Source organism: Cephus cinctus, unplaced genomic scaffold, assembly GCF_000341935.2.
Source record: "Cephus cinctus unplaced genomic scaffold, Ccin1 Ccin1_scaffold0123, whole genome shotgun sequence".
In the NCBI taxonomy this organism is placed as follows: domain Eukaryota; kingdom Metazoa; phylum Arthropoda; class Insecta; order Hymenoptera; family Cephidae; genus Cephus; species Cephus cinctus.
This window is the reverse complement of record NW_014332857.1, coordinates 507,671-531,379: the sequence shown is the minus strand read 5'-3', so window position 1 is coordinate 531,379 and position 23,709 is coordinate 507,671. Positions and strand designations below refer to the sequence as shown.

Sequence of the window (23,709 nt, the reverse complement as noted above, 5' to 3'; positions counted from 1 at the left end):
TACTGTTGTGAAAGCACCCTTATACTAACTGGAAATTCGGTATGAACGGTAGCTTCACGTATAAAGTGTATTAGATTGTGTTGTGTATTCGTAAATTACTAACACCATCCAGAGTACAAATAGGTAAAGAAGGCAAAGCAGTCGGCGCCATCTGTCGTGTAAAAAATGCGATGGACGTGCGAAGACGACGACGACGGAACTGAAATAAAATCATCTCTCTCACCATCTCAATACGCCCTGATCTCGTACACTAATCGTATTGAACTTGGTGGCAATCGCTTCAGAACCTTCAATTCCTATAGTGAATGTATCAATAACTTTTCCTCATATATAGCGGTTCATAAGATATTTCGTTCCAAACACAGGTATAAGGAGTTGACTCGAGTAAAGAGTCTCGGCGCGCTGCGCCCTGTACAGCCGGTTGCCTGTACTTGGCGCGAGACTCGACCGAGTCTCTTGATTGAAGAATTTAATAAAATGATGAAAGGTGGAAATATTGTTTCCTTAATGTGTTTATTCTTTTTGTATGAATTATGTATATACATGTAGTTTTATTCCGTGGATCAGGCATCTATCTGTCCAAGGCGGATTCTGGGTTGATTTTGTATTCTTCCTTGCAACGTAATTAGATAAAGAAAAAAAAAAACGATGATCGACTGATGATAAAATAATGACCTCACAACGCAAGTCACGCAACGCAGCGCAACCTAATTTTAAGCAGCTTCATCACATTGTCAGTTCCTGTAAAATAAAATGATTTATTGAAGTTTACAGATGCCTTTTGCATAATCTTAAGTATCTGAAGTTTTATTAATAGCGTCAGTCTGCCAAGATTTTCGACATTTTTCAATCCGACTGTGATATTAAATAGCGAAACCTTGCACGTTTTTCATCATGAATATTATTATAAGTATTCCTGAAAATAAAACATTATATCGGTATTAACTCACCATAATAGCGTTAACAATGTCGTTCTGGTTATTCTTGAGAGCTTTAATTGCCTTCCCTCGAGAGACATTGGCTTGAGACATTACCAACTCAATGTCCTTCTCTTCGACGCCCGTTTCGTCGACTTCTTCTTCGGATTCCTCTTGAATTGGTGCTACGACCTATAAGAAAAAAACATTTTTCATAAAGTTTTAATGTATTTTTTTGTTCAAAAGGAACTACTTAATTTTCGCCTTACCGTTGTACTTCCGCCGGCTTCAGTTGCAGGAATTACGGCCGGCTCCTTGAATTTCTCAGCAGCAGCTACTTGAGCTTGTTGGCTAAGATCCTCAATCTGTTAAAACGAAAAAAAAGAATAATGAAAGGCTAATTGTTAATAAAAATTAGGGCAAATTATTGTTTGAATAATATATCAGTCTGCCAAGTTTTTCCCCATGGGTTTTTCAGAATATTATATACGAAACCTTGTAGAATCATCAGAATTTATTGATCTTAACCATAACCATACGATTCATAACTATTCTTACCTTTGCCTCACCAAAGACAATGTAAGTGTCCGAAGCTGGGTTCTTCAAAACATCTGGCTTATTGATAACAAAGAGAATGTTCTTTGATTTACGAATTGTGACTCTGTTTACCCCTTGTACCTGATACATATAGGTTATTCATGTAAAAATAATTATTCTAGTTCAACAATAATACCATATCAATCATAGCATAACAAAATCAACTTTCTTACAGGCTTTAGACCCAATTTGCTCATAAGCTTCCTGGCCTTCTTCTCTCCACGACTTTGTTTGGCTTTGGATACCATATCGATAGGCAGTCCTGTCAAGGTACTGCCTGGAAAGCTAACAGTGCCCCCGACACCTGAATCTTCCAGCTCAGGTATTGAGTCATCTGAATCAGAGTCAGTACCAGATCCAGCAGCTGCAGCCTCAACCTTAGTAGGCTCGGAGGATGCAGCCTTGTCTAATTCAGTCAATTCAGGCATGATGTATAATCTGTAAAAAAAAAGCACAGAGTTACAAAAGCTTCCTCCGTTTTGCAAAAATTTTTGGCGCAAATTACTTATAAACAAACAATGCTGGTTATTTTAACTAATCTACGTTAATTCCTTTTATGATTTCACAATGATTCGACAAGGACGTCCATGTTAGAACCAAAATCCACGTGCTTTGTACCGGGGTTCGTGAGACCCCGGCAATTCTAACAGATACTATAGAACATAACTGTTGACCTTAATTATAACCCACAGTCTACCTACGACAAAAATTCTAATGAAGACGTATAAATTAAATTCTGATAATTTCACGTATCATATCCTTTTTCGACAAACCATTATCGCGGTTGGGTGGAAGTTGTTATGGCGCCCGCCAAAGAATTCCAAAAGTGAAGCTCATTACAATAAGTAGGCCAATACTCTTTGCCATCGTTAATAAAACCGTAACGTACATCGCGATTGCATAAAATAGGATAAAAAATCAGCGATCGATCGATGCTTTATTAATTCGACGCCTTTTGAGGTGGGTCGATGTCAACTAATCTTTCACAGAAAACTCACGAAAGCCAAAGCTCTGACGTTGATGTTAAATAAAATTACTAAATATTGTTAATAGCCACATGTAATATTAACATTCGTCTTTCGATTTTTCAACACCACGAGTCGATCTGAGCTACGATTCCGCTGAAATTTTCAGATTTACCTCGGGCAATGTTCCGTCGACAACCGAGCACTATTTTAGCATATAAACTGAGACCGATTCACATGAGTACGACTCTGAGCTGCTTCTCGCAGTTTTAAGAACGCCTGGATCTGCCTGGATAGAAGAACGCGTGTATAATCGAGTCTGTATTTCCGGTTTTCCGCGAAACACCAATTTTCTTCACAGAATTTAAATACATGTTTTATAAGCTTCTGTTGAGTTATTGACTACGTTTACACGGCGGTCTTAAACCCGTTAAATTAATACTGATCTAAAGGAATTGAGCAATCCCAAATATTTCTTTCAAATAGAAATGCCTATGATATGTCTATTTCTTTAGATTAGTATTAACTGAACCTGTTTAAAACCGTCGTGTAAACGTAGACATTTATTATTTACATTTATGTATTAAAGGTTTCCATAAAATAAGTGATCGCTGATCAGAAAGTTTTGCACAAACTTGAATTCATGTCGTTTCATAAGAGTCAGCAAGTTCCTGGATACATTAGAAACTATTCAGTGACTGTTGCGCGAGAAAGGAACAAGATTGCTGGATGATTTAAAACAGTAATCAGCAATTAGTTTTCATTCAAAAGTATATTTCATCCAACAATATTCCAAATCAATTGATTCTCTTATAAATACAAGTGACAATAGCCGATCAAGTTTCGTAGGATTATACACTAGTATAAGTCTTATTACGCGTTACTTCAGTTAGTCGACTTCTTAAAAATACAGATAAATATATGAACTTCAATTAACGATCGTTAAAACGAAGCGTCGAACTCGCAATAAATCATTTTCTATCTTATATTACGTCACAGTTTCGCAGTTAATAGAAAAATTGACTCACTAACACGCATCGCAACTTCGTATCTAGTGACGAGCAGAATGAATTTGCGAGTTGAATTCGTTAATTCGATCGAATTAATTGAAAATCAAGACGGTGTCGTTACGTATTGAAAACCGCTAAAACGGTTTTACACAAGGACACTTAAACATTAATAAATAATGCTCTATATCTCATCAGCGTAATCAGCATTCCGTAAATTTATTCCATAATCGCACAGCACGACGAACAGGTAATATCTTGACAAGTTGTGGACACATTAAAGATTCCGTTTTAAATTTTACTGATTATAAATTAATATGTTTGAATAACAAGATATGAGGATGATCTAGTATAAATTGAGAATTTTTAACTATTAATAATGAATGCGGTAATTACTATAATTCATTCCCCATTAATAAGCACTGAGAGACACAACGGAAGCTATAATTATATTTTATACGATTCAAAACAATTTTTTTCTCTTCTTCCAACAGACACTTCTGACCGTGGCACGAAGTGTACGATCTTTGAACAAAAATTTTCATCTGGAAGGGCCAACTACTGACCAAATGTTTACAGAACCCGCCGCCATTATGGGTTCCAGATCTAATTCAGAAATTGGTTTATCAGAGAGAGAAAAATAATGGAGAATCCACAATCATTAAAACGCTTTTTAACGAATGTAACGTACTTTTTTTTCCTTACGAATACATACCTAATATATTACTGACAAGAGATTAACAGTCTTGCTCGTAATAAAGTTTTTCTAATTTTTTCTATCTTCCCTTCAACGTCTTAGACATACAAAAAGGTATCGATCGAAATGATCTGTAACGCTTAATAATTAATTTTAATTAGTTTCCAATTTAAAAAAGCGACGATAAGTGACTTATAAATTTGGAGGTTTTTCGACTTCCATTTTCTCAGTTTGCAATATTTCCTCCTCCTCCTCCTGTTTTTTTTTTGTTACGATTTCCGACTCGGGACTTTCAATCGATGCTGCGTGTAAAATTGATAATGTAATCGAAGCTCGCTGTTTTATTTCTGTTTTATAAATAGTTTCACTTACTCTCTTGTATATTCTCTAGTTTCATTTCTTTCTCTCTTAGTTTTCTACCTTCTCCGCATTCTCCTCCTTTTCATTCTCATCCTTTTCATTCTCATTCTTCTCATTATCTTTCTTCTCATTCTCTTCCGTCTCGTCTTCTTTTGGCTTCTCCACCACCTCTATATCCGAGTCTGAAAAAAAATTAAACATCTTTAATGTCTAATGAAATGCAGAGTTCAGGTCCAATGGATTTTTTTAATGAATAGTTTTGACTTTCCTAATGTTCGAATTTGTTAATACGGGAGAAGATCTATTTATTCCAGGGGTAAAGTGATAACAATGAACTTACAAATTTCAAGATATCTAATTGCTCTCTGTCCGAGAGTCCAAAGAATTATCATCTGAAAGTCGAAATGACCGTACACGTTAAAAATAAACTGTATTTTCCCTCAAGACAGTACAGTGTATCGTTTCGGAAGATTTTGAAAGATTTTTCCTGATATTATAGACAAAGAAAGTGAAAATATCTCAATAGAAACAATAATCACTGTTTTGCAGTATTAATAATACTTACCTGTGTCCGATGTAGTGGAAGTACCATCATCTGGAGTGGGTTTTGCAGACTGCTGAGTATCACCGAGAACATTACCCAATGATTGATTGCCGATAATTAGACTAGTATTAACATTAGCACTGGTATCAAAATCCAATTTTGGAGCTGAGGGTTTCTGCTTTCTCGCTGGATTCCAGAAGTTACAGTAGCAACATCTGAATCCTATAAATGATACAAAAGTTCCTGGATACATTTGTAATACAAGTACAAGCTCATCGTTTCACTTGTAAACTGACCAAAGCTTACCAAAATATTCAAATTCCTCTTTAAGTGCCATTCCGTTATGAGATTCACATTGGCGGCAAATTAGAGCATAACGATTCGATGGTCCATCACCCACTAAGTATTCCACCAAGCGATCCAAGTAGCTTCTTTGTTGAGGAAGTATAGGACGTGGTAGAGGAGCTCCTGAAAATTAGATATCAACGTTAAACTATGATTTTAAAAATTCCAAACATATTAATGTTGTTGCGCAACTTTGCACTAGCGGTTTTGTGTTCAATGATAATAATGATCGATGACATTAGAATGGTAAGAAATGAAGTGTGGAGTGTATATCAAATAAATAAAAAATAAATAAAGTAGAGATACTAACTGGGGCCTGTTCTTGGGTCATTAGTGAATCTGGTAGCTGACTGGATGGGGGTACTACAAATTGGAGTTTGCGCAGAAGTTACGCCAACTGGTGCAAGACCACTGTTAGCAGGATTACCGATTTGATTTTTTTGTGGTAGATTCGAAACTGTCAACGCTCTGCGTCTTAATTCGCCGGCTCCAGGCAATGTCGGTACAATAGCTTGCGGTGTGCTAGGTCGACGTGGCGTTTCGGTAGGTGCTACTACCTTAGACATCGGCTAAAATCAAATTATTCTACATAATTTCCATCTGTAAACTTCCAGTAATTTAGATCACCCGTCATTGTTCATACTGACTGTAATTGTGATATATAAATTTTGATTGAGATATTAATTACACTGATTTTTGTCCCGTACACTCAGCGTGACTGTATTTTTTACATACTGATTTAGATAGAATATCGCAATGGAATTTCAAGAGTATGTAAAACGTGCTCCGAATGAAATTATCTACATACCTTAGGCGTCAACTGTAAATTAAGAGAAAAAAAAAAAAATAATAAAGATATTGGGTACATAAAGAATTAAAACACAGAGAAAATAAACAAAGTCTTTGCTTATTTCGATACAGTGATAGGGATCTAATCTGTACAAGACTAATTATACTCTACCCAAACCATGCATACACCAAAGTACGATAAAACGTGCAGACTATGTAAAATGTGCAGAATATTCTCAAATACTGTTACTTTACTTTTGTGCCAATGGAATGCCTACGAAGTAAATTGAGAGCAAAGGCAGTTACGATATAACTAAATAGAAAATCTATTTCTACTAAAATTGTATTTAGAAAAAAAATAAAGTAGTCTATATAAATAAGAGCAATGTAAAATTATCCATGTACAAAGTACCAGAACTAGCGATTAAGGAATTGATATATTTCCTTTTCCCCCCCTTTCTTTTCTACTTCTCCATCCGAATCTCTCTTTCTCAATGGCTGATGACTTACAGGTGTCATCCGTAGTTGATCAGGTGCAAACTTCAGTAATATCTCCTTGGCTTTCTTAAAAGTTTCTGTTTCTGTGACCTGGTCCAATATCTTCTTCTTTTCGCTCTGCATGGTTATTAGTTTTTCTTGGTTTCTGGATATTTTTCTCTTATAGTACCATGAGATTAATTTTTTTGTGAACAGTATTCTATAAACAAAATAATGATAATCATTCATTAAGTCTAGAAACAGTAAACGGACCATTGTTATGAATGACTTACAGAAAAGGGAATAACAGAAGTGGCGTCATGTAGAATATTTGATCGTATAAAGCTGCTGGGAAAAAGATGAAATAGAAAATAAGTGATACCACAATATAAAGAGCAACACTGTAAATGACAAGTCTCCCAACAATCTTTTTATGCCTCGTTTCTGTACTTTGTCCATATTCTTCTATGTCTTTGATCTTCTGTTCTCAAGAAAATATTAACTGTTTTATTACTACGCTACATCAGTATATTATATAGTAGTTTATTAGTCTTATATGGAACCGCACTTACTGCATCTAAATCTTCCAGGACCTCAATGGTTGTTTTTGTTTTCTGAAATAAAAGCACTTTCATTTATATTAACTCTTGTTTCACAATCTGTTGCATCACACTGGTGTAAAATGGTATGTGTTTTTAGGGACATATAAACTAAATATAATTAATGACATCACAATTGCCAATTGAGTCAGTAAATTTATTTTTCATAGTGAATCATGCCTGAGAACAGCCATTATCATTCCATGAGTATATTCTTCATTGTTAAATGACAAAATCACCATCGAAAATTGCATAATACTATAAACGGATACCTTTCGTGAAACTAACATAAATTTTCGTACACAAGGAGGCAAAGTCATTATATGCTAATGTAATGGTCAAGTGTCGATTCACAAGAATAAATTAACGATCAATTTCGTGCAATCATTGGAAACACTATAAGTAAATATATCCCACCGGCAAAATCCCTAACAACATATAAAAATAACAATTTTCATACCAGTAACCATTTGCTACACTAGTTTAATTTTACTTTCCCAAAAATTTAAACGTCCCGCCTAACCTCGCCGCAATATATCCGATTTAACATAATATCTCAAAATAGTCTCAAATAATTTCTGAGAAGACTTTATATAAAATTAAAAGGATAACCAGAAATAATAGAAATACATGGTCAAATTCAGCAAAAAAAGGTACACGATTGGGAAGCAAGACATTGGTGTTATTTAACGGCAGTTAACCTAGACAAAATACGAATCACCGAAATATAGAAAATTGTCATTAAAATATTTATTAAGATATTCATTTCATAAATTCTAAAGTAATACTCACGCGAAACCTGGACAGGAGTATCCCCATTATATTCTTGTATATTTATGAATTGAAAGAATCCACAGATTAAAGAATAATCTAGCCAATATGTCAGACTTGATGAGACTGACCACGGCGAACCCGCAAGATTTTAAAATAGAATTGGGCGTCGTGGCTGCGGCCTTCTTTCACTCCGTTACGGCCTATGTACTTGCACGTTCTAAATTTAAATGCTACCCAATTAGGTTCGATATTTATAGAGTATAGTCCTTGTTGTAACAAACTTTCAACGACTTGATCGGCGAACAAAAATATACACAACACACGTCGACGACGCCAATGACGACAAGGACGTCAACAGCACTGACAACAGGACTCAAGGTTTGAATATCCAAGATATACCAACGATTTTTATTTTTTATCATTAATGCAGATTATTACATTAATTTGCAATATTACACGAGTAAATTTTGTTTATTGTTTAAAGTTTAGCATATCCTTTGAAAATGGTGATTATGTCATATGTGTATTTGTTGACCTTAGCGTCACGTTTAAAACAACATAGTCATTAATTGATAAATCCGAGATATTGAATTTACATGACATTTTTCGATATTGTCGGTAAAGTAGCTGGGAATTTCCTTTGGCGGGAATTTCTAGCTCCGTTATAATTACCATGCGACATTAACGACCGATACCATTTTCATTTGAGAAACAACTTTACAAATATAGTCACTCAAACTTTTATTTTTTCTTCTTTCTCACTGTGAACATTATCTATAGCTACGCTAACGTATTCATTTATCAATGGTATTGATTCTTCTATCAGAGATAATTCTCTTTGCGATACTTTTGGAAGCCCGTAGTTCTTTTGTACCCCATTCGGTCCAAATTCGAGTTCCGAAGCGTAAAAACGACAGACTGGCAATACATTTGATCTGACAAAAGCACATGAGATGATATTCTTATAACCACTTAAACCACCAGCAAGAGAAACGATCAATTTCGCAGCGGCAGCACCGCTTGATATTTTAGGTCCTTTCAATTCTGTACTAGCCAGTTCCTTGTCAGCAGATCGAAGTCTTCGTAACAGCATATTTTCTTGATCCTAAACTCACACAAAACACTTTAACTCGTCTATTTATAAATATCTAAGAAAAAGACACCGATAACGGACCTTTGTGAACAGATTAATCGGTTTAGCATGGGACAATAATGGAACCACTGTACAAGGATCAGCACCACCTACGATTGGCACCGAAAAATATGCTGGATTCAAATCCAATAAATGAGCAGCCATTGCTTCAATTCTCATGCAATCGATTGCTGTAGATCCAATTATTCTATCAGGATCCCACCATCCCGCACGTTTATATAATTCAGATACCATTGCCAGTGAAGATGTAACGGGACGTGCAAAAATCGCGACTAGTGCTGTGGGGCAGGCGTGAATCATTTTTTCAGCCATTCTTTTAACGTACGTAGAAGTTACCATAAATTGAGCTAAAGGTCCTGCTTTGCCCATATCAAAATCTGTTTCATCCATTAAAGCAATGATATCCATCTGAGAAAAAATAGGTAATTAGATTTGATATATTTTACCATGAACTACTTGGAACGTACATCTTTTAAAGCCTCCATTAGATACTTTGATTTGAAATGTCTTATCTTAATAGATGTATCAATATGACCCATATCGAAAATTGCACCAGCAAGTGTATCCTTTGTGTCAACAATATGAAGAAGCTTTATTACTGGAGACTGTTTTAGAAGCAATCCTGTATAAATTGGTGTCATTCCTCCTCCAATGATCGCTACATTAATGCTGCCACGACGATTAGACGGACCATTAATAATTTTGGGAATGCAAGACGATGACGTAATTTTATCGTCTATATTATTTTTTGAAATATTATCTTGCGATGATGTGGTATCCTTAATGGTAGTAGGAGAATTGGAAATTGTAGGATGAACACGTGGAATTTCTGGTAATCGCACTGTAATCGGTTTATAAACTGAGGCGATAAGGTATCTTGAAAGGTGAAACATCATTTTTAGATTATGTGAAACTGTAATGACGAAATCATTTGATTATTGAATTATTTAAGAAATATTTAATCGTACGAGAATTTTCCGAAGACTATTATAAGGTTATTAGTATATGTCATGTGTGACGAAAATGACATAATGCTTAATAAGATATTCATTTTTTTTTCTTATATTTTTTTGGACATTGAAGGACCGCGAGGGTTAAAGGTCATTTATTATCTTTTCTTTTATATCAATGTTTTTATTATAATATTAAAAATATTGGATTCTTTCATTTTCTCCCAGTCTTGTCACCTCCTTGCTCTTTTGGGATAACCAGTTTTCCAGGAGTGTCTGTAAAAATGATAACCGCTAGAAACTACATGTTGATAAAAGATTATACAAGGAGTATTTATATGTTATCTTTATTCAAAATATACTATACTATGCTCTTTTCTCTAAACTGTCAGTTTAATTAACATATATATCGGACAATACAATGAAGAAGTCATTAAAATCTAAAGTATATTAAAAGATTATGGAAATTGCCGCAGGTTCTTTATCGATTTAACTGTTCATTCATTTTATGATACTTATCGTATAAGTTTTGGACACTAGGTTTCAAAGTGTGATTATGTTGTTATAAAAATGTACTAAAAAGTACATTTTCGGGCTACCGTAATGGTTTATAAAAATGAATGAACCGCAAATGCTAGTTTTGCTGAACGATAAGATCCGACATATCAGACGAACTACCAACCGAAAGAGATTTTTCATTGGCTAAATGTAATAAAGAGACAAAAGCTATAGGAAAGCTTAAAGCTTCAGCATTGTTCTTTGATAATGTTTTTGGCAATTCCTTATAAATATCAGCAAAGTTCTTGCTCTCCGTTATCTTAACAGCAGTTTCATTTTCGACAGCTTCTCGAATATCAATATTCTCCTTATCACTAGATGTCTTCAGCAAACACTTCCAAATGCATTTCTTTAATTGACGCATATCGATTTTCTTAGCGCGTTGAGAGAATGGAATAAATATTTTATTGGCAAGTTTAGGGGCAGTGACAAGATTGTCGCCAGTGAAAGGTTGAGTGCATAATCCACCATCGTCATCCAGTTCAAATGCTCCACCGACGTCGCAATCGTTATCATCACCAGCATGATAATCTTCAGTGTTGACATTGGGGCAGTAATTAGTTCTGTCGTTTTCATTATCATAATTATAACCAACTGAATCATCCTCTAATTGAGTGGTGTTCACTTGATTCTTCTTCTGGAAATTCAACACGACATCTGGTCGACAATAAAATGAAGTTGCTTTGATAATATCGTAATGAATGTCCCGAGGAAGAGTCACCTTTTCTTCTTGCCAGTTTGTCTTTGCAGTTTTTATTAGCAACTTTATTGCTTGACCAGGTACAAATCGTTCTTTACATGCCGCCTTTATCTCTTCGTCATACTGTAGTTCTATTTCCTTGCGTTTGCGAACAGCTTCCTGGCGACAAGCCTCCATTACTTTACTTCCAGTTAAGGATTTTGGTATGGATTTAATTTTCCAGTGCATGGGACCTGCCCAATGAATGGCTACACTTCGTTTTACGTAGGAATATTCGAAGGGTTGATTGTGACTCGCTGAGGTCACGGCGTCCCGGAAGTCTACTATATTTTCCACAGCATCATTTCGTTGAATGGCACATCTATTGACGTTTTCCATATCTTCTTCACTTTCGAAGAAATTCATGTCATTACCTAGAGGCTCGTCATTATCCGGAAGTGATGCGTCCAGGTCAAATTGATAATTTGTCTCGTTGTTTTTCGTCGTGTTATCATCCTCCTTCTCTTCTTCCGGTTCATCCTCAGCTGACCAGCCATTAAATTGAAAATTTGTGAACGGAGCACAAATTTCGCTGTTCAATATATTATCGATTTGGAGATATGAAACTTCTATGGGATCTTTCTGTTGTTCGGATTCATTGTTCTTGTTTGTATCTGCGATTACATCGTTATAAGGATGAAGATAGAATCCAGAGTATGCATGATGTGGTAGCATTGCTTGATGTAACATATCGGTTGTCTGTGAATCACCTTCTCGGTGCATAGCTAATGTCAAGTTTACTGTTTCTATGGTGCCCTTTAGACTCTCAATGCTGGTAAGGATTTTCTGATGCGATTTTTTCTTTTTCTTGACTTTTTCTTGTAATTGAGCTTGTTCAGCATTGTTATCATTTTGATCACCATCAGTTTGTGATAATACCTCTCTTGCTTGATCATCCTGTTTATCTAAGCCACCCATCATACGCAATATATCTGTATGCATTCCATCCACACGATATCCATAGATTTTAGTACTCACATCTAAGGAAGTACTTGCAACTTGTAAGTTTGTCATGTTGGTGTCTTTCTTCTTTATCATGTATGTCATGAAATCAATCATTTCTAGACTGAATGCATTTTTTATATTAATTTTGTTCTCTGCACTTAGTTTAATGCACTGAGTAACTCTTTCAGCCATTTGTGGCGCTGACATTTGAGCAACTAAACCCAATCCCAATGATCTGCGTTTGTTATTACTAGTTAGAGGAGTCATAGAACTACTATTTCGATCCAATTGTTGCAGTTCTCTCCTGCGTGCCAATCTCTCAGCTTCATCATCATTTTCAGAAAGAGTCACTGAGTTAGATTTTTGAGATACTATGGATTTCCTTCTTATGGGCGATGATGTGTTAATAATACCATTCAAGGAGTCCTCTCCATGAAAGAGAACCATACTTTTTCGAGCCAACATTTTTGCAATATTAAACAGAACCTTCTGTTTCTATTTTAATAATAGGTCAAGCTAGTGACACAAACTTGGTCTTAATTTAAGAGTGCTTATACTAATAATTTTGTCATATACTATAAATTATACTCTCTCAGAAGTCTGTAATTACTGATTGGCTAAAATAATTTCTGCAAGAGCAAAGGACACTTGGAATCTTCTATTTACCCTCAATAGCAGTAAAATTGTTGGTAATTTTTATAAGATCAGCCTTAATGTGACGCAGCAAAGAATAAAACTGTTGCAATTCCACATGAGTTTTCTTCAAAACCTCCAATTCGTGTAAGAGTTCCTGAAAGAATTAGATAATTCGACTTTAATGATTTTTCACATGAACCGCACTCCCAATACCGAATAATTGATTTTACGAACCTTGTTTGTCATACTTAGAATGCAACTTTTAAGATATTTAAACAAATTAAAACGTATTACAAGCTTAAACAACGAACTTATTTACCCATTTAAACTTGAGAATGGCGTCTTGTCAGTTTGAACTGGATTGAACGTTTCTACGTTCCTAAAGATGATAAAAAACATTCTGAAAATGAGTCAAATTTCTTTTTATATAACTACAACGAATAATGATTTTTTCTATTTAATTATATTCTATGAAGAGTAAAATCATAAAATAAAGCCTAACGGGTTTCCATTAGCAAAGTCGAATCAAAGAAGTTACACCTTTGATCATTTGAAAAATGTTCTAGTAGATCCGACCAATAGCAAAGCTACATATTGAGTTGTATCAATTCTGCTCGCCCAAATGGAAACACTACGACGGCCCACTGCAAAGGCATGCGCGAGCGATATCGAAGATTACCGAATATTCACGGAAAGACACGATTCTGTTCTGAGGAACGAAATGGCGGCTGTGACAAAGTTTTCGCCGCCCGTGTGAAGGATTCGCGTCGGTCTGACGCGCGAGAACTCGATATATCCGTCACCAGGGTGGCCTTAAAGGGACGCTCACAACTGGTGAGAAGACGTCGGGGCGCGTTTCAGTGCGCGATAAATTCGGGCGGCCCGATGCGGGTCGCAAGCGTTTTTCTGATCGCAAATGATGACTTCAATGCTGCCCAGCTTTAACCCGCCAATCGTGAAGCGGCTGCTGGGTTGGAAGAAGGCCGAGGGCGAGGACAAATGGAGCGAGAAGGCTGTTAAGAGCCTCGTGAAGAAGCTCAAGAAATCTGCGGGCCTCGAGGAACTCGAGAAAGCCATCACAACGCAGAACTGCAATACTAAGTGCATCACTATACCAAGGTACGCGTGTTTTCTATATGTATACATTTCTCCATTGCAGTGTGTATAACTATATTTACATATTATATTCCAATATCAAATCTACTCAATTTGCACTCTTTTACAGCAACGAGAACTCATCTTTTATCTCATCCTACACTTTCAAACATCTACTTGATCTTTCTACATTGCTTTCAGATCATCTAGCATTCTGTGATTAAAACTTTTTTTATTCATCCACTGTTGATCTTGTCACAAATTGTACGCATTACAAAATTTCAGTTAGTTGACTATGAAAAAAAAGATATATCATCTCAAAGAAATAATAAAACAGTACAGTAGAACACGAAGCTTGCCACACATAAAGATCTATGTTTACAAGTATCTCAGTAAATCTTTATCTATAAAAGTATTTATAAATTGTAAAAAAAACCAGTAAATCTCAAGTTTTCTCAGCAATATCACGTCTGAAAATGTTTTACACTTTGTTAGTAATAGTATCTAACTATCTACATAAAAAAATCAATGAATCTGCTTCATCATATAATATCTGATTTCTCATCTTACCTTCTCTCATTCAGGACTTAAAATTGTTACCAGTTTTCATATTCTGAAAATACGTTTCTTAAGAATTCTGTGTTATGTTAATGCAAAACGATGCATGTGCTTAGTAATACAAGTTAATATATGCACAACTAATGTGTACTCAATGTACACAGAGATGAGTTACCGGTGCATACATATATGTGTAAATTGCATATGAGGATAGTCTTCCCAGTCGTTCAAGGCAATTCTTATTGTGCGATTGTCCCTCCAGAATCGTGACGAGACGCTACAGTATTATGTATGCGTATTCGCACATGTGCGTTTTATGCGTTAGCTTACTTTCACGATCCGTACACGGATTGTCTTCTATCTTGCGTGTGCGAAACATAAATAGAGAAATAAACGAGATTCGTTAGACTACTCGAACAACGTTGAATTCTAGGAACTTTATGTCTACAACTATTTTTATACGCTGTGTGTTATATGCTTAAGTGAATTTAAAAATTTTGTATTTTCTCCCTCACTGTACAAATAGCAAGTCTTTCGGTTTGTTTATACCAATTTATTATTTCACTATGATTCGTACCAATTGATGTCATTATTGATCTGCTTCACCATGCGTCAGAATTACTCACATGTGTTACCAGTGCATTCAATATTTCATGATCTCAAGGATACTATACTCACAAATAAATATCACCATACGCCTACACATGTATATTCTATCGCTTATATGCCCAGATATCTTTATTTTTAAATATTGTATTTACAGTCTCCTAAAAACAAATGAAAACAAACATATGCACAACAACGTTATACATTTATTTATAAGCTTTAGTCCATAATAGTCATTTCCATTTAGTTAGATTGCGTAACATTAATGACATCTATACATATATTATTGCTCAATGCAATCCGATGTAAAATCCAACAACCGCTATTTCTCGTTTCTATTCGATTTTTGCATTAAACGGCGTTACGTCGAAAATGGCCGTTTCCTTTTACACAGGATGAGTAATACATGTTTGTGTATTTATATATGCACATATGTAATACATTATGTTCCTCTCAAGCATCGGCCATTGTCCATCGATCGATTCTCGTTGACGTTAAACCACGCGGCTTCTTGGCCCGTTAATTCGCCTTTGCCGACCAATTCGCACAGGGTTCGCCTCTGGTTGACTGTATTTTTAATAGCTGAACGTTTGCCATGGTGACGACCGACCTACCCCAATGTCAGTGTCGAAGTTTGTCACAGTTGCGCGGAGGAGCTAGCTAACGTTACAGCCGGGGAATCCCCTACTTTATTTTCTCTATTGTTCCTTCCCCTCGGACCGAACTTTCATTCCCGACCTAATCCGATGTCTATTTCTTGTGCATATGAATATTTTTAAGTCCCTCTTTATGTCGGACCGTTTCCTCCTTCTGTTCGGGTCACGTATTCACTTGTATGCACTTATATACACATATAGAGATTATATCACCAGACACTTCGCGCACACTGCCTGATATGCTGCAACAAACATGACTTGGATATATCCTGGACGAAAATCGATAGCTGCACCATGCAAACCTTGGAAGAACTATTTATTAATAGTGCATTCTTTTTACCGCCAAGCGGATCCTAGTCCGGGGATTCTCATGATTTTTAATGAATTTTGGATCTATGACATATAAGTACAGGAGACGCAATAGGTTTGACAGTTTTCATACGGTTGCTATGGTTATGTAAGACATGGGTTCATTTGATTATGCCATTTTTTAAGGTTGTACAGTGGTGTAATATCTATGATGATTTTATTCAAACGTTGTTTGAATTACGTTCACATAGGTACCCTACGTGGTTTTTGTATTTGTATAAGACGCGTCGGGCAAAGGATTCTTTTGTTGATTATTTAATTGTCTATACGTGTACTAGGTGCACTACCATTTTGTGTGCATGACTCTTTGTTAGTCGTATTTACAATTATTATTATTTTTTTTAAATATACACTAATGATACCGTCAACTTTGCCGACCCTTGGAAAGGACATCATCTTTCAAGCGTAGTGCTATCGATAACGTATCTACTTAGTACTTCAAGTTTATTATCTTATCAATGACGTTTATCGTGCTGTACATCTGCCATCTTTGTATTTGCTCCGTTAAGAGTGAAGACAAAGTGACAAAACAGATACAGTCATTCTACCTTGACACTTCGTAATCCAGGGTATACGTATCACGTTGTTCTTGTAGTAAGCGTTCGTAAAACCAACAAATGATCATTGACGCTTGAAATTATGTTTTAATCTAAATCATTCCCTCTCTAGTTAATTCCACGTAACGGCGATCGGATTTCGTGACGTTTGCTTATTGCCATTCCATCCGATTAAACCGCCTCTTATTTATATATGGAAGAATTTCATGGCAAACACGTTTGCGCGTTCCTAAGTCAGCGCGTCAGCAACTAGAGTCAAATTGTGACTTTGTAACTCCGAGACACAATTCCTCACCATCATCTGCAAGATCTCTTCCGTCATGTTTATATCGCACGTACATACAATATAAGCGTGTACTGCCGCTCGCCACAAGTCAGATATTAACCTAACCTAAGAGCGCGATGTATACGAAACGCAAGGAATTACGAGGATGCACTATCGCCAACGAAATTCAAGATACCGCAACGAAGCACAGAATTTTTCAATTCAAGGTCAAGGCTTGCACACGCAATTCACATCCGTAACTCCTGTGTCCCTGCTGCTTACGTATTCATTCGATCCAATAAAACAAACTAGAAGCACGAAAACGTAACGATCGAAATGCCAAAATATATAGGCGTAGACGATCAGGGACGCGTGCTCATGTAAAACGTACGAATGCGGTTTATATTTCACATGGGGTGACAAAACGTTTGTATAAATTTCCGCGTAACCATCGGAGACTGACGGTGGCGCTGAAGTCGTACGTACGGATACTCAATTCGTATGGGTTGATCGACGAAAATGTACCACTGACTCGGGAAGATGTATAGCCCAGTAAACCGCATGACAACGCAAGACTCTTTCGGTACACGCGAATTAAGGTACTACGTAAGTCAGATTTTATGCTCGCAAACGACACTCCGCGCGTCTTTTAAACTTTCTTGAGGAAACGCACGCGTCCCCGCGCATACCCGCGCACTTCTTACTCGTTGTAAAAATAGCGTCTTGTCGACATCCAAGGTTTACTTTTGTACTATTTGTTTACATCCTGCCTGCCTGGCTATCCCCGCGCTACTTGTTTCTCTTAGTCGACGCCATTGGACATGGACTCGCGCAGTTCTACCAACTGCAATAGGTCTAATATATTTATATAGGTATGAAAATACTTAATAAATTTATTATTTTTCTTCTCCCTGGGCTAAACTATTATTACGTCCTTGTCAGTTACCGGAAATATTCGGTGTGGGCGATTTAATCGAATTATCCTACTTCATAGGGAAAATCGCGCTGGTATTCAAAACTCTTTTGTGGATCTTGAGTTTTTTTAATTGTACTGGACTGACAGGCATTTTGGAGAGGGTGATTAGCGTTATACCTTTGGAAAAATTTATCGCTCGGTGGTAGAGGGGTTGAAATCAGAAAGCAGGAGGGGAAGAAGGAGAGAATGGGATGGGAAGGGCAGAAAATATAGTGGAGAGTGTAGGAGAGGATAAAGAGAACGAGGAAGAGACAAGGCAATCGAAGGGAGGAAGAAATTAATAACAGATAAAGAGAAGAAAAATAAGATACTGGAAAAAGATGATCAGCCGTTGATGATCTCTGTGTCAAATTTCTCAACAGGATCTTCAATGTCTTCACAGCACCCCGTACTTAGCCCTAAGTATATGTGGAGTAGTTACAAACGGGCTAGGAAAGTGATTCGTGTCTTGAAAATTTCTAAGAGTCGATTGGTTTTTGAAAGAAACAGAGCTCCGAGTCAACGCACCCCTTATATCCTCAATTACACTTTTTAATCCCTGTGCAATTTGGAAAATTTTTAACCTAGAAGTCCAGCGATTATCCTTCTACTTGTCCCGTACTACGAGTAGTACCTATGCAAACTAGAACGACGACTGATAATCTTAATTGTATTATTGATAAGGATCTACCAGTAATAAAAAGTTGATCGTGAATTAATCATGGGGGGGGGGGAGCATTCATATATTTTAGAGATTCACAAAAATTGCTGTCGAAGTGTCGTTCGGATTGTCCAAATACAATTGATTTTGGAAAATAATCGTAGCGAACTACGTGAAATCGATCTTGGCACCAAAACCGGATCCATAAGGATTTCGAGTACTATTGCACGTCATAGGATGTTATCTCTATACGGCTTACCGATCACTTCCACTTCTGGGTCATTGAGACCTGCCTGCACGTTTACATAAGAAATATACAGACCATTCACAATCTACTGATTTACAGCCTGAACGCCATCTATTTATCGAACAGGAGAAACAATTGACATTCTTTGTTTACGTAATACGCGGGTAAATTTAATGTACGGTTCTCCAACGCTCATCGCAGAATATTATACGCAATGTGAATGCGATCAGTCATGTAACTGCGAAGCAGTGGTTTTGTATTCTAAGAAATGAAATTCAATTGAAGCCCACCCTTGTCATTCAATTCTATGCTAGGGAATGGTGTTTGTCATTTTCTTGAATTTGTATATGATGTTTGTGTGGGTCGAGAAGAGCTGTCGCTGGGCATTCTAGTACGGAAATCCGAAGTGACCCGAATAAACGACAATTCGGTGAATCTGACGTAGCTGTTTTGCGTTAACTTTATATCCCGTTTCAGGCCTAGCCCAGGAGGTGTTGGCGATACTGGGGTGCAGGGAGTGCGGGGCAAGGGTCTACCGCACGTGATCTATTGTCGTTTGTGGCGCTGGCCGGATTTGCAGTCGCACCACGAGCTCAGGGCTATCGAGCATTGCGAATACGCCTTCACCCAGAAGAGGGACGAGGTCTGCGTGAACCCCTATCATTACCAGCGAATACAGACACCAGGTGGAGTATTCAGTTTTATTGTGAATGAGTTGACAAGTTGTTGAACATTTTTGTTTGTATGGTAATGTGATTGATTTCATTCTATCTTCTTTTTTTTTTTTCATTTAGTTTTACCGGCCATACTCGTACCACGGCATAGTCTATCGGGTGACGAGTCAGTTCTTTACAATACTTCCCTGGAGGAATTGAGCGTAAGCGTACCCGAGAACACTAGTTTCCACGCCACCTTGAATCATCAGCATCATAATCAACAGGGGATACCGCAATCCCCTCAGCAGCAACCAAATAATCCGTACCAAGGAATGCAGGTTAGTGTTCGGTTGTAGTATCCGATGGAGTCGTGTTTTCATTTCTTTTTCTCCATTCATTGTCAAATAATTATCATCTTGGATTCACAGAGCATGCAGGCTACGAGTCCCGCTAGTGTTGGCAGCCTTGGCAGCGTTCAGGGCTCGCCGCATCCACCTCCAGGATCTATGGATCCTCCGGCTGATACTCCACCGCCTGGATACATAAGTGAAGACGGTGACAATATGGATCACAACGATAATATGTCACTATCGCGCCTTTCGCCTAGTCCTGTTGATGCGCAACCTGTTATGTACTGCGAGCCGGCATTCTGGTGAGTTCGTAGTGGTGATTCATGCGAGGGAGTGGGGGGAGAAGGACGTTGTATGATATAATGGTAGTTGATGTAATTCAATTTTAAGAATTTTCTGTGGAAACGTGTCTTATTTCTTAATTAGGTGCTCCATAAGCTACTACGAGCTGAACACGAGAGTCGGCGAGACATTTCACGCATCTCAACCAAGCATAACCGTGGATGGTTTCACGGATCCTAGCAATTCAGAACGTTTTTGTTTGGGTCTGTTGTCGAACGTGAATCGTAATACCGTAGTAGAGCAGACCAGACGACACATTGGGAAAGGTGTCAGACTTTATTATATCGGCGGGGAAGTCTTTGCGGAATGTCTTTCGGACTCCAGTATTTTCGTCCAGAGTCCAAATTGCAATCAGCGTTATGGATGGCATCCGGCTACCGTTTGTAAAATACCACCTGGTGAGTAACAGCTGTAGTTAATCAAACCATGTGTCAAATATTAGTTTATCAACTGTCCAAAGCCGAAGGATGATCTGGTGATTATTTGTATGAGAAAAAAAAAGATTAAGAAAGAACTCATCCTTCGGTTTGATTTAGACTTAGAAAATCTTCAAGAATTCCATACCCTCCTATCAGGATCCCCTATGATCCTTTGTTGACAGGTTGCAATCTGAAGATCTTCAATAACCAGGAGTTCGCTGCTCTTCTCTCCCAGTCCGTGTCACAGGGCTTCGAAGCTGTTTATCAACTAACGCGGATGTGCACCATTAGAATGAGCTTCGTGAAAGGTTGGGGCGCGGAATATCGTCGGCAAACCGTTACGTCGACGCCATGTTGGATCGAGCTGCATTTAAACGGGCCTTTACAGTGGCTCGACAGGGTTCTCACGCAGATGGGTTCGCCACGGCTTCCATGCTCATCGATGTCATAAGGCGAGTAATCGACATTTCCAAGTGCGCGACTGAGCACGCAAATAGACAACCGTTTCCGAGAGTTGAAACTCGAGAGAAAACCGCACCGAGGCTTCTATCGCATCTACATTTTTTGTCCGGTGCGTACAGAATTCTTTGGGATGACTTGAGAAAAAAAATGCAAGATGGTTAGAAAAATATCCGCTCGACGGCGCCAGGTGCGCTGTCACGTATCTTTACGTCTGGATGCCTCGCTATTACTGAAAATAAAAGCATTCATTTTCATCCGGTCGACGATAGAGCGCGCATGCGAATGGAAATACAGAGAGAAGACGCATGTTTATTAGCTAAGAGTAAACGGAAGTCGAGTTCCGTGTCCGACCGGAGTGACTTCCTGTTTAGGGCTCGACCAAATCCACCGATATAAAAATGTAGATTTATAAGCATGATTGTTTTAAGTGAAAAAGAAAACATGGAAGGAAGAGAAGAGAGACATTCAAAGAACAAAAAAGGCTCGTAACTGACTCGCGCACTTTTTATTATGCGCACTAAAAATTATGAAAGATTAAAAAAAAACATTGATGACTCTAAGAACACTAAGGACGCATATTCCACGCACTATTTGAGCGCGAATTCTCAATTGAACGCGTGCGGCACCTATCTATATATACATACTGTGGTTATGAGAAGTATATGTATATGTATATACAACACACACGACACACGTACCATAATTGATATACACGAACCAGGGTGAATTGAAACATAGACGAGTATACATATGTAGATTGAAGCGAAATATATTATTATAATGTGTTGCTACCTTTTACATATTTTTATGATATGTAAGGGAAACCCGCATCCGCTGTGTCTTCGCAAGATACATAAACGTTATTTATATACCAGACCGTCAAAGAGAATAATGGGCGCGCGAAATTTCGCGCCGTTCTTTAATATTATAAATATTATACAAACAGATAACAATAGGTTCTCGTGCATTTTGGCCGAAACTACGGACACGTCCCGAAACAGTCCTCCGGATATTGATCCTTTCCTGGGTCGTAAGACATTTTTTTACTATCTTTTTTTTTCATTTTTTTTGCGGCTGAACAACGTCACTTCAAGATACGATGGTACTACACTTTTGTCTTTTAATATCAACACTTATCACTTCGTTGCTTGATGTATATATATGAAAGAAAAAGAAAAAAAATGTACTCATTTTTTTTGTGCTACGTGACAATGTATTGCCAATCGCGATGAAAATGAGCTGATAAAACTAAAAATCAGTGTATCCATGTGTTAGAAATTATATGAATTTTTTTTTCGCACTATACATAATTACATTATAGATACTGTGTCGAGATAGTCAGAAATCATGAATGTGTGTGTATGCCTGTGTGTATGTTTTAAACTCTTGCCTCCCCAAATGGACGACTGAACCTTCGTTTCCTCCAACGGTAAAAGAGACGAAGAGTGATCGTAGAGTAGCAAAGAGTGAAAAGAAATAGGAAAAGGAAAAACACGAGTGTCCTTGTCATTCGCGTCATATATATACAATTCATCGCGTTTAAAGAAAAGAGAGAGAGAGAGAGAGAGAGAGAGAGAGAGAGAGAGAGAGAAAATGATGGCTAAATGGAGTTCGGGTCCTCCTTTAAGGAGACGACGAAAAATATCGCTACGTATTATGGTGTCTTATCTTAACTAACCGCTATTCTTATTAAGGATAGAAGCATTACTTCTTACTAGAGGATAAGGATATTGTAACGGCGCGCAATCTGTGGGCGAGCAGAAATATCTTATTTACTAATATCGGCGTAAGGAAAAATGAAATATTATCGAGTTTACGAGGCGTCGCGTTAGACGCTTTATATTTATAATGAAATACGAATAGTCTAGTATGTCAGAGGCTAAGAGAATGAGAGATGCTAGTGTGTAAAAATTGAATTTTGAATGATGTGGATATGCGAATGATGACGATATACTATATGAGGGTTGAAAAGAGAGAGAGAGAGAGAGAGAGAGGGGGGATAGTGCATAAATGTGCGTTATAAGTGTTATAACGAGAGAACAAAAGAAAGGATAGACGTACGTATATGCATACATATACGTACAGATTCTGTGTATATCGTTTCTTTTGTTTTCAACTCGTTTACTTTTCTTCGCTTCCCTTTTTCGCACTGACCCTATCGTTCAACGAATCATTTTCGAATCAGTGCAATTTTATAAATAACCAAGAAATTACACCTCGCGATGTATAGTGTTTTAGTGCTTTTGCGAAAATCGTAAACTTTTTGTAATTTGCTTTTTTGTTCCTTTTCTGGTCTTGTTCTTAGATTCATTTTCTTAGTTGGTTTGCCTGGAGGAGGGGCCATGGTGCTTTCGTAATGAGGCTCTGGTCGCTCGTTTTGAAAAATCTTTTGGGATGTAAAAATTTGGACATTAAGGTTTGTAGGGCGAATCGGGGGCGGGCGGGGGGGGGGGTTAAAA

At 37.3% G+C, this 23,709-nt stretch overlaps 5 protein-coding genes and 1 long non-coding RNA gene across 12 annotated transcripts; 1 reads left to right on the top strand and 5 right to left on the bottom strand.

Moving 5' to 3' along the window:
- Window positions 1-494: 494 nt before the first annotated feature.
- LOC107274855 (nascent polypeptide-associated complex subunit alpha) lies at window positions 495-2,780 on the bottom strand. The gene is made up of 6 exons (XM_015754413.2): window positions 2,655-2,780; window positions 1,688-1,952; window positions 1,476-1,595; window positions 1,187-1,282; window positions 951-1,109; window positions 495-741 (listed from the first exon to the last, which is right to left on the bottom strand). Exons 2-6 carry the CDS (start codon window positions 1,940-1,942, stop codon window positions 727-729), a joined length of 645 nt encoding a protein of 214 aa, XP_015609899.1. The 5' UTR covers window positions 1,943-1,952; window positions 2,655-2,780; the 3' UTR covers window positions 495-726.
- A 452-nt stretch (window positions 2,781-3,232) lies between these two features.
- LOC107275084 (endoplasmic reticulum junction formation protein lunapark-B) lies at window positions 3,233-8,422 on the bottom strand. Of its 5 annotated transcripts, XM_015754856.2 has the most exons (10): window positions 8,090-8,422; window positions 7,271-7,312; window positions 6,992-7,179; window positions 6,732-6,918; window positions 6,241-6,252; window positions 5,743-6,001; window positions 5,394-5,555; window positions 5,109-5,309; window positions 4,556-4,725; window positions 3,233-4,485 (listed from the first exon to the last, which is right to left on the bottom strand). In XM_015754856.2, exons 1-9 carry the CDS (start codon window positions 8,114-8,116, stop codon window positions 4,592-4,594), a joined length of 1,212 nt encoding a protein of 403 aa, XP_015610342.1. In that variant the 5' UTR covers window positions 8,117-8,422; the 3' UTR covers window positions 3,233-4,485; window positions 4,556-4,591. The 5 variants fall into 5 exon arrangements, with proteins under 5 accessions (XP_015610342.1, XP_015610345.1, XP_015610341.1 ...); XM_015754859.2 differs by having other exon boundaries at window positions 3,233-4,725; window positions 5,860-6,001; XM_015754855.2 differs by having other exon boundaries at window positions 3,233-4,725; window positions 8,090-8,421.
- Window positions 8,423-8,450: 28 nt separating this feature from the next.
- On the bottom strand, window positions 8,451-9,641 carry LOC107275085 (probable malate dehydrogenase, mitochondrial). Its single transcript, XM_015754861.2, has 2 exons — window positions 9,246-9,641; window positions 8,451-9,176 (listed from the first exon to the last, which is right to left on the bottom strand). The coding sequence occupies exons 1-2, from the start codon at window positions 9,630-9,632 to the stop codon at window positions 8,805-8,807; spliced, it is 759 nt and encodes a 252-aa protein (XP_015610347.2). The 5' UTR covers window positions 9,633-9,641; the 3' UTR covers window positions 8,451-8,804.
- An 864-nt stretch (window positions 9,642-10,505) lies between these two features.
- LOC107275081 (condensin complex subunit 2) lies at window positions 10,506-13,690 on the bottom strand. 2 transcript variants are annotated; one of them, XM_015754852.2, is made up of 3 exons: window positions 13,593-13,690; window positions 13,287-13,452; window positions 10,506-13,206 (listed from the first exon to the last, which is right to left on the bottom strand). In XM_015754852.2, exon 3 carries the CDS (start codon window positions 12,879-12,881, stop codon window positions 10,809-10,811), a length of 2,073 nt encoding a protein of 690 aa, XP_015610338.1. In that variant the 5' UTR covers window positions 12,882-13,206; window positions 13,287-13,452; window positions 13,593-13,690; the 3' UTR covers window positions 10,506-10,808. The 2 variants fall into 2 exon arrangements, with proteins under 2 accessions (XP_015610338.1, XP_024935742.1); XM_025079974.1 differs by having other exon boundaries at window positions 13,372-13,452.
- A 73-nt stretch (window positions 13,691-13,763) lies between these two features.
- LOC107275083 (mothers against decapentaplegic homolog 3) lies at window positions 13,764-22,837 on the top strand. 2 transcript variants are annotated; one of them, XM_025079975.1, is made up of 6 exons: window positions 13,764-14,171; window positions 19,499-19,707; window positions 19,816-20,015; window positions 20,106-20,329; window positions 20,454-20,767; window positions 20,945-21,082. In XM_025079975.1, exons 1-6 carry the CDS (start codon window positions 13,969-13,971, stop codon window positions 20,965-20,967), a joined length of 1,173 nt encoding a protein of 390 aa, XP_024935743.1. In that variant the 5' UTR covers window positions 13,764-13,968; the 3' UTR covers window positions 20,968-21,082. The 2 variants fall into 2 exon arrangements, with proteins under 2 accessions (XP_024935743.1, XP_015610340.1); XM_015754854.2 differs by having other exon boundaries at window positions 13,768-14,171; window positions 20,971-22,837.
- LOC112493650 lies at window positions 15,498-18,458 on the bottom strand. The gene is made up of 2 exons (XR_003058182.1): window positions 16,270-18,458; window positions 15,498-16,209 (listed from the first exon to the last, which is right to left on the bottom strand). It is a non-coding gene; the product is annotated as an uncharacterized LOC112493650 (long non-coding RNA).
- Window positions 22,838-23,709: the final 872 nt, after the last annotated feature.

Bases quoted from the DNA above. Each gene is read 5' to 3' on its own strand.
- LOC107274855 (XM_015754413.2), bottom strand. From the start codon at position 1,942: ATGCCTGAATTGACTGAATTAGACAAGGCTGCATCCTCCGAGCCTACT. The intron at 1,283-1,475 runs GTAAGAATAGTT...TCGTTTTAACAG, and splicing joins TTGTCTTTGGTGAGGCAAAG to ATTGAGGATCTTAGCCAACA. The intron at 1,110-1,186 runs GTAAGGCGAAAA...TTTTTCTTATAG, and splicing joins AAGCCGGCGGAAGTACAACG to GTCGTAGCACCAATTCAAGA.
- LOC107275084 (XM_015754856.2), bottom strand. From the start codon at position 8,116: ATGGGGATACTCCTGTCCAGGTTTCGC. The intron at 6,919-6,991 runs GTAAGTCATTCA...TTTTGTTTATAG, and splicing joins CTTCTGTTATTCCCTTTTCT to AATACTGTTCACAAAAAAAT. The intron at 5,556-5,742 runs GTTAGTATCTCT...TCTAATTTTCAG, and splicing joins TGACCCAAGAACAGGCCCCA to GAGCTCCTCTACCACGTCCT.
- LOC107275085 (XM_015754861.2), bottom strand. From the start codon at position 9,632: ATGGATATCATTGCTTTAATGGATGAAACAGATTTTGATATGGGCAAA. The intron at 9,177-9,245 runs GTCCGTTATCGG...GTGTGAGTTTAG, and splicing joins CGATTAATCTGTTCACAAAG to GATCAAGAAAATATGCTGTT.
- LOC107275081 (XM_015754852.2), bottom strand. From the start codon at position 12,881: ATGTTGGCTCGAAAAAGTATGGTTCTCTTTCATGGAGAGGACTCCTTG.
- LOC107275083 (XM_015754854.2), top strand. From the start codon at position 13,969: ATGATGACTTCAATGCTGCCCAGCTTTAACCCGCCAATCGTGAAGCGG. The intron at 20,330-20,453 runs GTGAGTTCGTAG...TTTCTTAATTAG, and splicing joins TACTGCGAGCCGGCATTCTG to GTGCTCCATAAGCTACTACG. The intron at 20,768-20,970 runs GTGAGTAACAGC...CTTTGTTGACAG, and splicing joins CGTTTGTAAAATACCACCTG to GTTGCAATCTGAAGATCTTC.